The following is a 17,067-nucleotide window of genomic DNA, read 5'->3' as shown; positions in this document are numbered from 1 at the left end:
CTGAGTGTTTTCCGCCCTATCTCATTTTTCCATGTTAAACCATGTTTTTGTTTTAAAATGCATCATTATTATTTTTTTGTAATGCTGTATGTGTCTGTCATTTTTGTTTTTGCCAACTGACTGTTTTTTGAGGCAGATATTTGAATGCATTTAAGTTCGAATAAAAAAATAAAAATAAAACAGAACAAAATGAACTAATTCAAAGTTTGATTCACACTGCTGGCCAAAAGTATTGGCACCCCGGAAATTCTGCCAGATAATGCTCAATTTCTCCCAGAAAATGATTGCAATTACAAATGCTTTGGTAGTAATATCTTCATTTATGTGGCTTGCAATGAAAAAACACAAAAGAGAGAAAAAAAAAAAATCGTTATCATTTTACACAAAACTCCAAAAATGGGCCAGACAAAATTATTTGCACCCTTTGAAAAATCATGTGATGCTTCTCTAATTTTTGTAATTAACAGCACCTGTTACTTACCTGTGGCACATAACAAGTGGTGGCAATAACTAAAGCATACTTGCCGCCAGTTACAATGGATTAAAGTTGACTCATCCTCTGTCCCGTGTCCTTGTGTGTACCGCATTGAGCATGGAGAAAAGAAAGAAGACCAAAGAACTATCTGAGGACTTGAGAAGCAAAATTGTGAGAAAGCATGGGCAATCTCAAGGCTACAAGTCCATCTTCAAAGACCTGAATGTTCCTGTGTCTACCGTGCACAGTGTCATCAAAAAGTGTAAAGCCCATGGCACTGTGGCTAACCTCCCTAGATGTGGACGGAAAGGAAAAATTGACGAGAGATTTCAACGAAAGACTGTGCGGGTGGTGGATAAAGAACCTTGACTAACATCCAAACAAGTTCAAGCTGTCCTGCAATCCGAGGGTACAACAGTGTCAACCCATACTATCTGTCGGCATCTGAATGAAAAGAAACTCTATGGTAGGATACCCAGGAAGACCCCACTTCTGACCCAGAGACATAAAAAAGCCAGGCTGGGGTTTACCAAAACTTACCTGAGAAAGCCAAAAAATGTGTCGGAAGAATGTTCTCTGATCAGATGAGACAAAAGTAGAGCTTTTCGGGAAAAGGCATCAACATAAAGTTTACAGGGGGAAAAAATGAGGCCTTCAAAGACAAGAACACAGTCCCCACAGTCAAACATGGCGGAGATTCCCTGATGTTTTGGGTTTACTTTGCTGCCTCTGGCACTGGACTGCTTGACCATGTGCATGGCATTATGAAGTCTGAAGACTACCAACAAATTTTGCAGCATAATGTAGGGCCCAGTGTGAGAAAGCTGGGTCTCCCTCAGAGGTCATGCGTCTTCCAGCAGGACGATGACCCAAAACACACTTCAAAAAAGCACTAGAAAATGGTTTGAGTGGCCAGCAACGAGTACAGACCTGAATCCCATAGAACACAAGTGATCTGAATATGGCAGTTTGGAGAAGGCACCCTTCAAATCTCAGAGACCTGGAGCAGTTGGCCAAAGAAGAATGGTCTAAAATTCCAGCAGAGCATTGTAAGAAACTCATTGATGGATACCGGAAGTGGTTGTTGGCAATTATTTTGTCTAAAGGTTGTGCAATCCAAGTATTAGGCTGAGGGTGCCAATACTTTTGTCCAGCCCATTTTTGGAGTTTTGTGTAAAATGATTTTTTTTCCCCATTCTCTTTTGTGTTTTTTAATTGCAAGCAAAATAAATGAAGATATTACTACCAAAGCATTTGAAATTGCAATCATTTTCTGAGAGAAATTGAGCATTATCTGACTGAAATGCAGAGGTGCCAATACTTTTGGCCAGCAGTGTAAATCGAATCTAATGTTATAAGTTCTGTATTTTGTGACAAATCTTATGTTGTTACATGGAAAGCTCTATTGGCTGTTAGTTTCCAAATTTTCTAAATATTTTTTTGTGGAATTTAGTTCTTAGGCAAATACTCTTCAGTTAACAAATAACAAAAACGGTTTTTGTAAATTGCAAAAAGCTATCAATAACTCACCCTAAATGATATGATTTTTTTTTAAAATGTGGAATCTAATGTGCCCTATAGCCAATGTGATCTCTGTTAAGTCTTTTTTTTCTTGGGGAGTGTGGGGATTCGATAGTATTTCCACAGTTTTGTATTGACTGTCATTATACTGTATGTGTGTGTGTTTTTTTTTTTAAAGGATTTTGGGGGGGGGGGGGGTAAATATGTAGCGCTTTTAAAAAGGTAGCCCCCTCTCCCCTCTGTGTTAATTCTGAAAATACTGCTTTTGTATTGTATTTCACTGTTTTTGCTCCTATTCCTATTGTTCAAAAACTACAGTATAGTACAGAGTTTCTTTGCATGGCTTGTTAATTGTTAGTCAGGACACAAGTTTGAGAACCCATACTGGGCAGGGCCGGCCCAGGCCATCTTGGGGCCCTAAGCAAAATAATGCCAAGGCGCCCACATTTTTGGCCAACCATTTCGTCGCAGTGTACTGTGAAACCCATACATGCAATCCAACCCATACGTCCATATTTTGTATATTAATCATATTTTGTTGCACTGCATACTTCAAAGTTCTCACCCCAAATGACGTGAAAATGGATGTTTGCATGGATAAACGGAGATGCGCGCCACATTATTCACAATGTTCTATTAACAACGTATTAAATGAGGTTGCCAGATTGGGGGCCACCTAGTGGTCAGGGGCCCTAAGCAGCTGCATAGTCTGTGTATAGGCTGGGCCGGCCTTGATACCGGGGTAACACACATCAGATCCATTTCCATTTATTAATGTTCTTCAACATCCAGCTTTACCCGAATTCGGAGTTTCTAAACATTTCTAAAATACAATCTCTCAGTTAACAAAAGTTGAAATTGCTAAAAATATCTTACAAAAGACTGACCATAAATACATGCACAGAATGAAACACAGGCGGAAAGACAGGAAGTCATACGTCACATAGAGACAACATGTTGACACCACCTGAAAAAGTGTGGTTACATAGCAAAAAAAAAACAAAAAAACATTCACAGTGACACTCACAACGCTCACGTTGTAATATGCTACACATAAATGTGAAAGTTCATAGTTTAGAGTCCATCGAAGCTGAGCATTTTTTCTTCATCGCTCCAATTTAATTGCAAATCTTATCAGTCATCTCTTTCTGTAGGAAAGGAAACGGATAAATTAGTCGTCACTTAAAAGGCAAGTTACATTTTCAATCAAGGAAATTGTGGTCATATGAGCTTCATAATGACTAAACCCAGTCTGTAATGATTGCTCACATTCATAACACATGGTAAAGGTCACTGTCATGTCTCACCAGTGGCTCAAGTTCAGAGTGGTCGATGAGGTTGAACTCAGAGATGAAGTAGTAGTAGTGCTTGTAGCAGGTATTGATGTGGGCCTCGGCACCCATGCTGCAGATGCTGTCAAAGTGATGGATGTACACGTGCACAAACACCCTGAAGAGCCGGCTCAGGATTTTCTTGCACACCTGCTGGAAATTCTTGGGGAAGGGCACACCTGTAGAAGACATGAACCAAAAAATGTTCTTTGTTATCTTATTATTTTAGCACCAAAAAAAAAAACTTATTAACAAATCACTTAAAGAGCTTCTAATTGGAAAGAATGCAGTTTCAGTATACTGATACAAATACACGTGAGTTATTGTGTAAAGGCCTGCAAGGCTTAAATACTATCACAAAATCAGAAGCACTGAAAATTCTATTTGTCGCATGAAATTGTATTCATTTATTCCCAACAGTCCATTTTCTTTTGGGTATCTCTTGGCCGAATTAATTCAAATTCTTGCATGCGAAATATATTTTTTGTCTAATCATATTTCAGCCTCTTTTTTTTCATGTCAATCATTATAATCTGACTAAAGCCATGACAATCAGTAGTCATGACTAATGTATCTTAACTACAGCCATAGGCGTATCTACTATTCAGGCGAAGTAGGCGCTCGCCTTAGGCCCCCAACCAGTAGGGGGCCCACAACCAGCTGCCCTTGCCCCAGCGAACAAGGGCTTGGGCCACCGGAGCCAGCAGCACCCCCAACTATTCGTCATGTATAATTATGTCAGCATATCAAACAAACAAATAACAAAACAAAAAAGAAAGCCATTTGAATGCTGCATTTATATTATCGCTCCCACACACACACACACTACAATGGACTGTTCCACGACGACGGACTGAGTATCAGTTGCTTAGCTTCATTTAGGGCCGTTTAGCTTCGCTTTGCTCCGTTTAGCATCGTTTAGCTCCGCTTAGCTGTTCGTTAGCTTCACTTAGCTCTCCCGTGTTTTTCACACCACTAAGCTCACTATTTTTACAGCTCACTTGCTACTTTGCACGTCAGCTATCGTTTATTTCGAACACATGAGCGAACGTGCTACTAGAATAGGTCACCAATGCCTCTTCTAACTTTCTTCTTCTTCTTCACACCTAACATAAAATACACGACAGCACACCCTGTGGCGAAACAATGCAGTACAGTTCCAATCAGTCATATAATAACACTCAACAGCTGGTTAACAGCATTTGCTAACGAAAAAAAAAAAAAATCTATTAATGACACCACAAGCAATGACGAAGAATGTGTTTTATTGAGTGTAAAGCTTTTGGTTGGTGGTTTAGCAAACGTACCTCCGGTGAACATTTCAAAATAAAAGCACATCATGTTCGTCATATAAATAACGATTTCTAAAGTTAATCCCACATACTTCAGAATTAATATTATAATATGTAGAGTAAATACTACAGAATACAGATTCTACACTAAGAAAAGCTTTCAAATGACACTCTTTATGACAAATATGATTGCTAATGAATAATTATTATAATTATTATCCTATTATATATAGAAGTATACAATAATGATAATGCTAGAATTTTTTAAAGAATTGTTTTGAATAATGTTGGAAAGGCAAAGTCAGTGTTCTGAATCTGTTTACTTTCCATTCTTTTGCACTAGTAAATGCTATCAGCATTTAACCTAATTTTTTATTTGTGATTAATTATTGTTATTTGCATGATTATTTGTATTTAAATAAAGAATTTAAGTGTTCCAAAATAGTTTTATGAATTAATAAGCGTCCTCAAAAATTTAATTGCTAAATCAGTAAAAAAAAAGAAAAAGAAAATTATTAGTCGACTAATCGTAAAACTAGTCGACTGACTAATCAGGAGAAAATTTGTCGTTTAGGACAGCCCTAGTCTACCGGAACATATATCCTCCACACCCTTCTCAACTTTTTAACTCCTGACCAATGAAGAAGACCTCTGGATATGTTCGCCTTAGGCCCCTAAATTGCCAAGTCCGCCACTGACTACAGCAATTGGTATGCTTTCTTCACTGGATTTCAAATTCACTTTACAGCACCAGCTAGCATAATCCCAATAAATGTTAGCATTTCTACATTCTGATCAACTGATTGTTACGAGCAAACCATTAAAGACATTTTCTTTTTTCCCTTGCCTATTTTTGGTCAAAAAGAAACTGATTTGGTATTAAAAACAATTAAAATACAATTTTCAAGGCCAAACTTTGCCTAAAAGGCATTTTTATATTGTTGAAGGTTCCTTCCATTGCAACATGTGGGTGCTGATATTTAATTGTTGATTAATCAAGCCATCACTAAGCTCAGTGTTCGTCACTTATTTTGATAACCTTTTATTGGGAGGAAATAACAGTATATGCAACAGCTGGAGGAGTGCCATCTTTGGCTCCAGCTACCAGCATACTACACACAGGTGTGATAGAAAATGGATGAATGGGATAAATGTGGAGCAATTTACTACCACTGAGCCCATCATCCCCCAAAATAAATGCACATGTGGTAATTATCTATTCTGTTGATGCGATAAAATGAGCAAGCCATTTAATTACCTCTAAATGTCAACCTCATGGTCTAATTAACCTCTTGTTTGAATCCCTTAGTTATTGAAGCTTGAAATGTCCGTCATATTTGCACATTAGATAGGTTGCACATTCTACAAAGGTCACTTCACGTACCTACTCTGGTAGGGAAGATTTCCTCATCGTTGATGAGTGACTCTATCCAGTCCATCATCAAGTTCATGTACTTGAGGGCAGGCAGCTTGGTGGGTTTCCTGTAGTCGTCACCATCCTGCCACCTGTACTCATATCTGAGGCCACCGGACATGATCGGACAGCTACGTTCTGTGCAATATTCGCTGACTGTGCCATAGATCAGGTTGATTCTGTTAAAGAAATCCACCACGTGCACGGCAATCCAGTCACTGAGGTTCTCACCCTCGGGCAACTGAACCACCTTCCTCAGGTCCAGGCCAGACTTGAGTGAGGCTTGGGCCTTCTTATACAATTCGAAACGCTGTGTGCCAGGTTCAAAACGTTTCCTAGGCCGGAAGGTTTTGTCTTTGCTGAACACCTGACCCAGACACAAAGCCATGGCCTCAGCATACACCCCCAAGAGGTGGGCAGTTTGGGGTCTCTAGAAACCAGAAGATGTTTTTGGCCGTCTTCAGTGTGGGTAGTTTCTGTCCTGGATGAGCTCACAAAAGTAGAAGAGCCTGGCCAAAACTGGTTCCAAATGTTTGGATGTTTTCTGTAAAGCATTAAAAACATTTTAAAAAATGACATTTAAAAAATAATCACCACCACTAACAACAACAACAAAAAACATTACTTTTGTGTCATAACCAATCCAAAGGCAACCACACTTTAGTAGAATAGATTCCACCTTTATAAGACCATGCCCATTTTTGACAATAACAAGAGTACAGTGATCCCTCGCGACTTTGTGCTTCAAACTTTGCTCCCTCAGTCCATTGCAGATTTTTTTTCATTGAAAAAAGCCAGTCACAGAGTCTCACTCTCCCTCCTGCTGCTCTCTGTTGGTCAGGCACTACACTGGAGTTGATGATCGACAGACGTTAAAGTTTGATCTTGCCAGAAATGCTTGGAAGCAGAAACTTCAAAACGCAGCATGCATCCAATAATCATTTAACTCATTAAACAGTTGCTGTGGCAGCTCATTGTGTGTAAGTGAGCAGCTTGAGCGGATTTGAGTGGACTCACTTAATGAAGCATTTAATAAAGACAAGCATTTTGCTATTCTTGTTTAAAAATAATTTAATAGGACAGTAAAATGTTCAAAACATCATAATTATTACATTTGAAGTGCTTAAAAACATTTATTAATATATATATATATATATATATTAGGGCTGTCAAACGATTAAAATTTTTAATCGAGTTAATTACAGGTTAAAAATTAATTAATCGTAATAATCGCAATTAATCGCAATTCTAACCATTTATAAAATATGCCATATTTTTCTGTAAATTATATATATATTCTGTAAAATAAATTGTTGGAATGGAAAGATAAGACACAAGATGGATATATACATTCAACATACGGTACATAAGGACTGTAGTGGGCATTTCACTCTACTGTCATTTAAATCTGTCTATGCTGTCCTCACTCCGAAGCGTCAACTTTTTCCAAAGCTAGACAGCTAGTGAACGACGCCATAATAATCAGACTTCTTTCTTTTTCATCTGATTTATTAATAAAATGGCCTCAAACCATTGTCCTCTTCAGACCGCTGTAAAACTACAAAAAAAAAGTACACAAGCATCGCATTAGCAACAACGTTAGCTTAGCACGCTATTCAGGTTCACAAAACATAAACAAAAAGCGTCTCATACAAAAAATATAACATTTCGCTTACTAACATAATATGTGCATTATTTACAACAACCATACTTACGGACAAATCTTGTCCAAGGATCATATAAGCACAACATTACAACGTAGGCGTCAGCCCGAGACGTCCTGCAGCCATATTGAACTGGCAAGACAACAATAAACCATGTCGCAAAGCGACCACAAGAGTTCGCTGTTAGACAGCACAAAAAGCCTTGCTGTAAAACTTACCAAAAGGCAGAATACTGTCTGAGCAGGACATGTGCGTTAATTGCGTCAAATATTTTAACGTGATTAATTTTAAAAAATTAATTACCGCGCATTAACGCGATAATTTTGACAGCCCTAATATAGAAATATACACACATATAAATATACATTTGAGTTTTTTTTTTTTTAATTATTATACTTTTGGGGAAAAACTGTGAAAAAACATGCCTTATATGTATCTCTTTCCAATGTTGAATCTGAGTAAATACATTGAACACACACACAAAAATAAGAATTTTGCAGTTTTTCACTTTCTGCGGTGGGTTCTGATCACTGTAGTATTGTGTCACAATTATAAGAAAAGAAGACGCAGTTCATTGGTGAATGATCTTCACCATTGTAGAAAGTCTGCCTTACAGTGGAATCAGTGTCGCTCATGGTAAATAATCATTTTATCATCAAAGCCCCATTTCAGCCTTATTGTTATGTTTTGTTATAGTTTTAGGTATTCCAAAAAATATGTATTTCCACTGAAAAGGCTGTTTTTCTCTGCAATGACCAAACATTTAGTTCAAACACCTGGAGGGAGGGCTCAAGATCTCACTTTATTTTGTTCTTGGTAAGGATACGATTACTAACTAAAATTGCTACGCCTCCATTTTTTGTGGATGGATCAGAATGAAATTTGGCAGTTATATGCTACACGTGTATGCACATAGATCTTTGCGTTTTTTTGTTTTTGTTTTTTTTTTGTCTCAGCGCTGATTAATTTGATTTATTAATTGAGGTTCCAAGTTAGCCAGTAGAGGCATGTCCGCTCTTTGATTGTGCTTATCTTATACTAGTATGTCTGGGCTGATGAAACTGTAGGTTCCAGTTTAGCCATTAGAGGTCATGCGCGCTCCTCAGTTGTGTTTTCCATTATCTGGGCTGATGAGAGGTTTCGAGAGCATGCCGGGTAGTCGTAGTTCATTTGAACTTGTTCTGTTGAAATGAGACAATATATTGTACTTTTTATTTTAGTTTGGCAGTTAAGTTTGGTGCATTGACCAATATTTTAGCATTTACAGAGCAAAATATTCTGTTATTTTTTCGACACATTAGTGAATTCCACTGATTCTGTGCTTTTGACCAGTTAATAATACAACTGACAAAATGTGGAATCCTGCTTTGAAAATGCAGAGCAGAATTAGTTTATTTCTAGGTGTTGAATTGAAGGTTCGTGTGAGTGGTTGCTTGTGAATTTATTTGGATAAAGGTGTAAAATACCCATCTTTAACATGCACAGAATAACATTTCAGCTCTGCATTTAACCCAATAAAGTCAATTAAACCCATCAGGCACAAACTCCTTTGGCAATCATTCTTTCTGATGATAAATGTCACAAGCACTTCCCAGACTAATTCGACCGCAGTAAACGCGACATTACATTTCATTTTGATTTGGCATTTAAAGTAAACCACGTTGGTTTTGAACTGCCTTGTTCTTGTGCTCTCTGGCAAACTTTCCATTGACGAGATTAGAGCATGCCTAGCTCCCCTCATTGGACTACAGTCAAGTGACCTTGGGTGCAACATGACACTATCATATAACATTTGTGTAAAACAACTCCATACAATGTGTGCTCTTGTTCTACTCTAACACAAATTTTCAAAAGTTTGATTCCTCAAGGGATCAATGAGTTTCCATGTTTTTTCAATGATGATTGATTATTCAGAAAATTCCTCCAAAATATTTATATGCAGGAAAAAGATGATGTCACCCTAATGATCTGCAAAACAGATTACTCCTTCTTTTGCTCGCCAGTTCAGTGGTGGAGCATGAATACGTGGTCATGAGATCCATACCGTATCTAAAAGCCTTCAAAAAGGAAAACTCACTGGTACTTGAACAGCCACCAAACATACGCATTTACATTTTTTATTATTAAAATATTTATTTAAAAAGAACAATTGCATTAAAATAATAATGTAATAGTAATAATAAACACATGCAGGGAAAAAGCAACTTTCTTTGCACAGAGTCTCAAGCTGAAGCATGTCTGGTCATGCATTCATCTCATGTCTATGCATACTTCAGTTGAGTTCAGTTTCCCTGTGTTTATTGACTCCACGCACTAAAAACAAACTCATTCAATACCCGCCCAGTCTAAATCAAAACACAGGAATAGCTTCTTAAAGTAATACCTTCATTTCTTCACAAATAAGACAAAATGGAAAAAAGGTATCACCACTGTACCTGGTCGGTATCTCACAACGGAGAATCAAAATTCTTGGCGAAAGCCCTGGGAGAGGCCGTAGTGGATTTTGGAGGACAGCTCCAGTTGCTTTACCCCCTTCACCACCCCCCTATCTCCCTCTGTCACTCCCCTCTCAGACCCCTTCTTTAAACAGGCATCAAACTTCACACAGCAGCAAACCACAAGGCAAGAAAAAGCTGAACAAGTCGTTTGCCGTCCCTTCCTGTAGCTGATGTCACATCCTGACTTTGTCTTCTAGGCCTGCTCATTGCGTTAGTGTGTGAACGGAGTAGGCCTGGAAAAGGCTTTCTTTCTATCCTTCCGCTTTATTTCCTACTCACTTTTCCTCATCCGACTAGCCCACTGAAGCCCGGCCCCCTCTCTCATGAAGTGGGCCACGTCTTTCCACCATAAATACAGAGCAGAGAGCATAACAATCCCACAAATATGTCAGAATATCTGGCAGAGCCGGCTACTTTTTCATGACAACATATCATTTAAATCCCTTGCCTCTTTGAAATGTTTTCATGGAAGCCAATATAAAATGAGCTTTAGTCGAGTTCAAATTAGGAGCATGGCTAACTGGTAAGGCCATTTGTCAGTTTAAAGCCCCAAGGTGTTCCCTGGTCCTTTGGGGGTGAATAATAGTGCAGTAGGTATCAGTTTCTCTGCTTTCTATAGATAGAGCAACACACAAGACTTTCTATACTTGTTGATTCTACTGTATATAGTAGGATGACCAAACGTCCGCTTTTGCCCGAACATGTCCACTTTTTACATCCTGTCCGGGGCGTCCGGCGGGATTTTATAAATTCATGAAAATGTCCAGTTTTCATTATTTTTCACGGGACTAATTAGCGTGTGTTGAAATTGACTGACGCTTTGCACAGAATACTACGGTACTGTGCTCCCTCTGACGTGTTCCCAGAGAGCATGCCCACCCAGTTGTTAAGACGTTTATTATATTCAATAAATATAGGCTATAATCAAATGCTCATGTACCTAAAAGAGTAATTAGGATGAAAATAACTTCATTCTACTATGGATACAAATTTGCGCATGCGTCCGCAGTCATAGACTGGCTTTATCATGGCGTCAACTGTCAATTCTCATTCACAAACAAACCTTCATCACGACAGGAGCTCGGTATGCAGACTTGCTAAACTTACTTTTCGGCAACTGTTTACTTCTGTCGGAACTTTGTTTTGTGTTGCTTTGTTGTGCTGCCAATGATTGTAAACTTTTATAGCTTACAACTTTTATGCTGATTGTGTTTGATTTTGCCTCGGCTACTGGTGCTCGCTAATAGGGTAGCAGTCTGTGAGCGAAGCCGTGCTAGGCATTATGGGAAATGTAGTTTTAAACTGTTGTGTTTGGAAACATCCTGGTTGAATCGTTTGTGAGTTTATTTTGGTTATTATTTGCATGCAATAAAAAACATTGAACAACAATTAAGTGGGAATAACAATTTGTCAACAACAATTGTCGTGATAGTAATTTATGAAAATGTTTAGTTGGCACATAGCCTACTGTGTGTGTGTATATTGACTGGACTGCATTTCCATGGGTTTGCAACTTTGCATTATATCACTGTTCTTTTATCATTATTTAAGTCCTTTTTTGTTGTTGTTGTTTCCTTTTTATTGTTCGATTATTTTTAGGAATAATAGAGCCTGTTGAGTAACGTCTGAGAATTTGAATTTGTGTCTTTGGTCAAATACTATGTGGCAATTTAATTTATTTTATTTTTTTTTTTTAATAAAACTGAATTTTTCTATCCAGACGGAGGAGACACACTTTGAATATATTAAGGTGATATAGGCAACTTTGAGTGGTAAAATGGGTACTTCTTCGGGTAATATTCAAGTTTCTCGAGGCCGGACTGAGTGTTTTGTTTTTTGGAAATCAAAATATGGTCAGCCCACTATATAGAAATGATAATAAAAACTCCCTCATGAAACCTCATTCAGTAGTTTTATATTCGGAACGATCCAATTTTCACGAACACCTTGAAAAGTCCATTCAAAGCTTTGTTTTGAAATACAATAGATTGAATAGAACTTAAGCATCTTTGTTAGCATTAGTGGTTATTCAACACAACCGCAACTTACTTAATTGTATCAGGTAAATTTTTACAACTACTGTGTGCATTTAGCAAACTGTCTATGCTAATAATTTCACAAAGCATCTTCCCCTGGGTGATACAGTTTATTGACTAGGACGGTGCACCAATATGGTGAACGTTTACAAATGTTGGCGCCAGTACTTCCAGTCCAAATCGCCAGTTATTTTACAGCAAGAGACATTTTCAAAGAATCTTTTTTATTAAGAGTTGAAAAGAGACGATATTCCTTACAGGCGACAAGGACACAAGTTCTCTTTGCGAATTCCAGTTTCATCACATTACAACAACAAAAGGGAGTGAGTGCATTTCTTGTTAACGCTGAAGATAAACCCGACTAAATGTCCAATTTTATTTGTGTTCTACCGCTGTATCAGTTATATTAATAAAGAGACTACGCTGCCATATTTATGCACTAATAGTCAATAAAACAGCCGGTGTCATTCTTTAAATTCCCAGATGAAGAAGTACGCCTGTTACCTCACAGGGTAGTGGGTGGCTAGCTTCTCTTGTCACAATGTGGAAAAGCCCCTGATGGCCCGGATAGTTAGTTGATGTTTCCAGCAAAAATTATGCTTATTAGCGAAAACATTGAGTCCACCTGGGTCTGTTACTCAAAAGTTTTCCATCGTTAGGTATATTTTGTAGTTGTAAATGGGTTAATTTGTCTTTTTGTTATTGTTCGTCAGATCACAATAAGCCCTTTCACATACGCCTAACACCGTTTAAATCAGCTGCCCTTGTATGTGAAAGCAATTTCCTGGGTTGAATGACATGGAGATTATGCGAACATTTAACGGGTCAAGTCTTAGTATAATGTCCGGGACTTTCTCGGGACGAGGCGTATGTGAAAGCAAGCGTTGAATTACCGGGTCACAGCACGATGGCTGATGACATAAATATCATTGTGGGCCGATCGTCACTTCCTCTTTCTTTACAGTAAGACGAAAAGTAGTAAACAAACATCGCAATTATCAACATAGCAAGCTGGAAATAGCTAAATTAAACTGAAAACATAACGAAATTAAATTGCAACTACATCTTAGAGCTGAGGAAGAGAGTCCATCATCCATTTTTGGAATGTGTGGATGTGTGGTTAATTTTGTTGCCGATGTTAGGGTCCGCAACTGCGGAAACAAGGTTTTACCTCAAAACAGAAAACACCGGAAGGATGTGTTCAAGGGTTTATTAAATACAATTTAATTGCGGGAAAAGGAGGAATAACACAATGGGTCTGTGACAGTAGGTTGACGGGGATCAATAATACTAACTTAAGCGGTAGGCAGAGAGCCGATAAGACAACAAAACAAATACACTCAAATACCAGCGCAACGAATGGGATTTCAAGACAAGGGCGGCAGACGAACAAGCTAGCAAATGCACGAAATTCGAGAGTACAAGGTGTCGAATGGTGCCCAACAAGTTAATATCTCGGCACCCTTCTCTTGCATAGCCTGGGCTTAAATACAGTCTTTATGAGCTTGAATTGGCTGCAGTTACAACATCGAGAACGCTCCCACAATCGGCCCTTTAACAAAAACGATTTGACCAACATTGTGACAGCCGATCCCGACCAAAAATGACGTAATGTCCAGGTTATAAAATCGCGCTAGCAGCCCCCCTTGCACAGAGAGTGCCAGTGGGCAACACGGGACAAGTCTGTGAAAGTGTCCAACCCGCGTCACTCATTCCCGAGATATCTCTACATGTGTGAAAGCAATGACGCAAGTAAATCCCGCGTCAACTTACACAGGAATTTACCGAGATATGTTTGTGAAAGGGTCTAATGTTAGCAATGCTCTGGAGACATTTTGTTTTGATAACATATAAGGTGAGATAATATTTTTTTCAATCTGGTGTTTCATTAGAAGCTGTTGTGACATATTGCTAAAACTGACTTGTATATAAACGACAGTTTAAAAAACATACTGTATATTAGTATTATTTTAATTTTGTACAATAGAACATTTCAGTCTGTACTCCTTTTCCCTACTTTAGTCTAGTTCAACTGCTACTAACTTGTACCAGAGTGTTCTTGCTACCTGTTATTTTACTAATAGTGAAGTGCGGAACTTGTGCCACTTGTGTTTATACAGAATTTACCAAAGCCCAGAAAAAATGGAAGTTGCAGTAACTAAAAACGGCCACTTGAGGGTCCTCTTTATTCTAAATTATTTTGTGGCATTGCCAGTAGAAAGAAATAAGGAAAATAAACTTTTTTTTTCAAACCGCGTTTTACCAGCTTTAAATTGTGAAGTCTTGTATTAAGAAAATTTTGGCTACGGTAAAAGACAACATGAAAATGCTTAACCAAATTAGCATGTAAATCCTCCTTAAAGCTTGTTTGTCCAGCCCTTATGCAAACTTGGCCTCTGGGTAGACGTTTGAATACAGGAAACAGCTTTATGGTGTTGAAATAAGAAAACTGCTAAAACTGGTGACAAATGCAGATCCACACATCATATTGTTCCATATTTACATTTTGGGTCCTAGTGTAATTACAGAACAAATTAAACTTGAACATCAATTCACATGCGTATACAGTACTAGTATATGTTTATGTGAACATATGTTAGGGCCAGGGTATAAACTTAAATCAAAAGAGACAAAATAAAATACAACAAGAGAAAAGCTATGGTGTAAGGTAGCTGGATATAGTCATGTGCAATTAAGTCAGGCATATCCTCATATAGCCTCTGCTTAAACAATGTACTTCACTCTAGGAATGTGTTCATTGCATCACCTGAACTTTGTTTACTTCAGTAATGGCTGCGTGTCAGAAAGGCCTATTGAAAAACTATGTGATCTCATTTAGAGAGCTGTCACCGCAATGTCGATGCATGACATATGCCTGCCACTGTCACAGGCTTAATGCCAAATGTTTGTGTCAGCAGTTAGAAATGTCACACATGAGGAAGTGGAACTTCAAAGCTTCTTCAGCTGTCCCGCTGCCAGGACTACAAAGTAAATGACTGTAAAAACAGATGGCTTGATGTGTTTAGAACAACGATGTTATAAATCAACACTTTTCATGTCTTTCATGTCACATCAAGGCCTTGAACAAATTATAAGTTCATTTTCGAAATCGATTCATTCACTTTATTAGATACGCTAGCGCTCCATCCATCCATTTCCTACAGCGCTTGTCCTCATTTAGGTTCCACCTTGAACTGGTCGCCAGTCAGTCAGTCGCATGGCACACATTAACAAAACATCCACTCACATTCAAGACGAGCTGTACTTGGACTTAAGCTTGAACGTTCATTAACTTGTCCCTCCCAGGCAAGGGGTGTCAAGATCACAACAGTAGCTGCTTTTACCTAAACTGTGTTAAATATGACAAATATGTGGTGTGAAAGCATAGTTTATTCAGTGCTACAGTGAACCTCTGTTAAACATCCGGTTGAGCTGTTGTTTGACAGGCGAGTACAAGAAGAGCTTTATCCTTGTTTCAGATCAGGTTCTGGGATTCTTATGAAACTTGAGTAGGCCATGCAGGGCAACAACCCTGTTGATCTTTTTTTCTTTTGCTGGCTTGAATGATATTAGTATTATAGTTTAGAGCTTGTTGTGTTCAGATGAAGGGATGGATGATTAATTATTGTGATCGATTATCTCAAATATTGCGATCCTGATGAAAAAATCTGTGGAAAATGGATGGATGGATGGATTGATTCAAATGTATATGTAAAAACGATTCTGATTTGTCACCCCACTAAAAGCGTTACGTGACTTATCTAGATATGTCCAGTTTTGTCAAAAAGTAAGGAAAAAAACTTCATATCTGACTGTCCTCCTCACTTGCTCATTCGTCAGTTTAACACAATGTGAAGAATCCCATTCAAGTAGCTCTGAACGAAGGATGGAAAAATACTGATGTCACCATATATTTAGCCTTTGAGTTGGCTTGGCTGTGCTGAACTCTGATTTGGTTCACATAGGTAAGAAGGGGGAAAATGAGCAGAGATTTTCGTTATTTCTATTTTGCATCTGCCAGCAATCCTTAGTTTGAAGGCCAATGGGAGATTACATTCATATGATAACACATCGAAGCTGAAATCTGATTAAACAGAATGACAGCAAGCTCTGCAGCTAAGACACACATTTCGGAGTAAAGACAAATAACTGTTGGAAATAAATCAATCCAATTCTATTTATGTATTATATGAAGGTCAGTGCTTTTGACATTTTTAGGCCAACAGCAGTCTGAGGAGGCATTCAGGGCACACCAGTGTCAGGGGCAGTTTACATGGCGACTCTGCGACACAAAGACGCAATGACTGAGTAGCGGAATTGCCTCACGTGCATATGGTGTCGGCGAAGACGAAAAATTCTTAATCCTGCCTCAAAAGTGGAAGAATTCGATTGCGGGGGATTGAGGGGGGCTTGCTTCGCATGCATATCAAAGGCTACTGCCGCGCCGGTGTTCTGACAAATTTTGCAACCCATCAAAAATTGCTACCTTGCGGTTTTGCGCATGCGCGTAACGTTAAAAATGGCCGCGAATGCAGCGATTCCAAAGTAAACACTACAAACTTTCTTTAAAGAAAGGAATATTTACTTAAGTTTGGTCATGTAAAGATATGTACAAAAGTTCTCACACACATCCTACCATGTTAGCTGCACACAGCAACTGCACCCCGCGCTCTCACTGTTAATGACTTCGCCGTCTCGTTAAGTATTAATTTACGCCATTTTCGTGTTGCACATGTATGTTTATGATGTATCTAGTTTAGTTAGCACCTTTGGATAACATTGAGAGTCCAACTGAATGTAAAAGAGGGCATTTTCAGCTCCACAAAAGCTTTGGGA

General features: G+C 38.4%; 1 protein-coding gene across 2 annotated transcripts; it reads right to left on the bottom strand.

Annotated features, from left to right (window-relative positions):
• Positions 1–2,661: 2,661 nt before the first annotated feature.
• Positions 2,662–16,617, bottom strand: mob3c (MOB kinase activator 3C). 2 transcript variants are annotated; one of them, XM_057841709.1, is made up of 4 exons: positions 16,558–16,617; positions 6,004–6,577; positions 3,304–3,506; positions 2,662–3,144 (listed from the first exon to the last, which is right to left on the bottom strand). In XM_057841709.1, the coding sequence occupies exons 2-4, from the start codon at positions 6,419–6,421 to the stop codon at positions 3,115–3,117; spliced, it is 651 nt and encodes a 216-aa protein (XP_057697692.1). In that variant the 5' UTR covers positions 6,422–6,577; positions 16,558–16,617; the 3' UTR covers positions 2,662–3,114. The 2 variants fall into 2 exon arrangements, with proteins under 2 accessions (XP_057697692.1, XP_057697691.1); XM_057841708.1 differs by lacking the exon at positions 16,558–16,617 and adding an exon at positions 10,133–10,243.
• Positions 16,618–17,067: the final 450 nt, after the last annotated feature.

Source organism: Corythoichthys intestinalis, chromosome 7, assembly GCF_030265065.1.
Source record: "Corythoichthys intestinalis isolate RoL2023-P3 chromosome 7, ASM3026506v1, whole genome shotgun sequence".
Classification (NCBI taxonomy): domain Eukaryota; kingdom Metazoa; phylum Chordata; class Actinopteri; order Syngnathiformes; family Syngnathidae; genus Corythoichthys; species Corythoichthys intestinalis.
The sequence above is the reverse complement of the archived record's forward strand: the minus strand, read 5'-3'. Positions and strand labels throughout refer to the sequence as shown.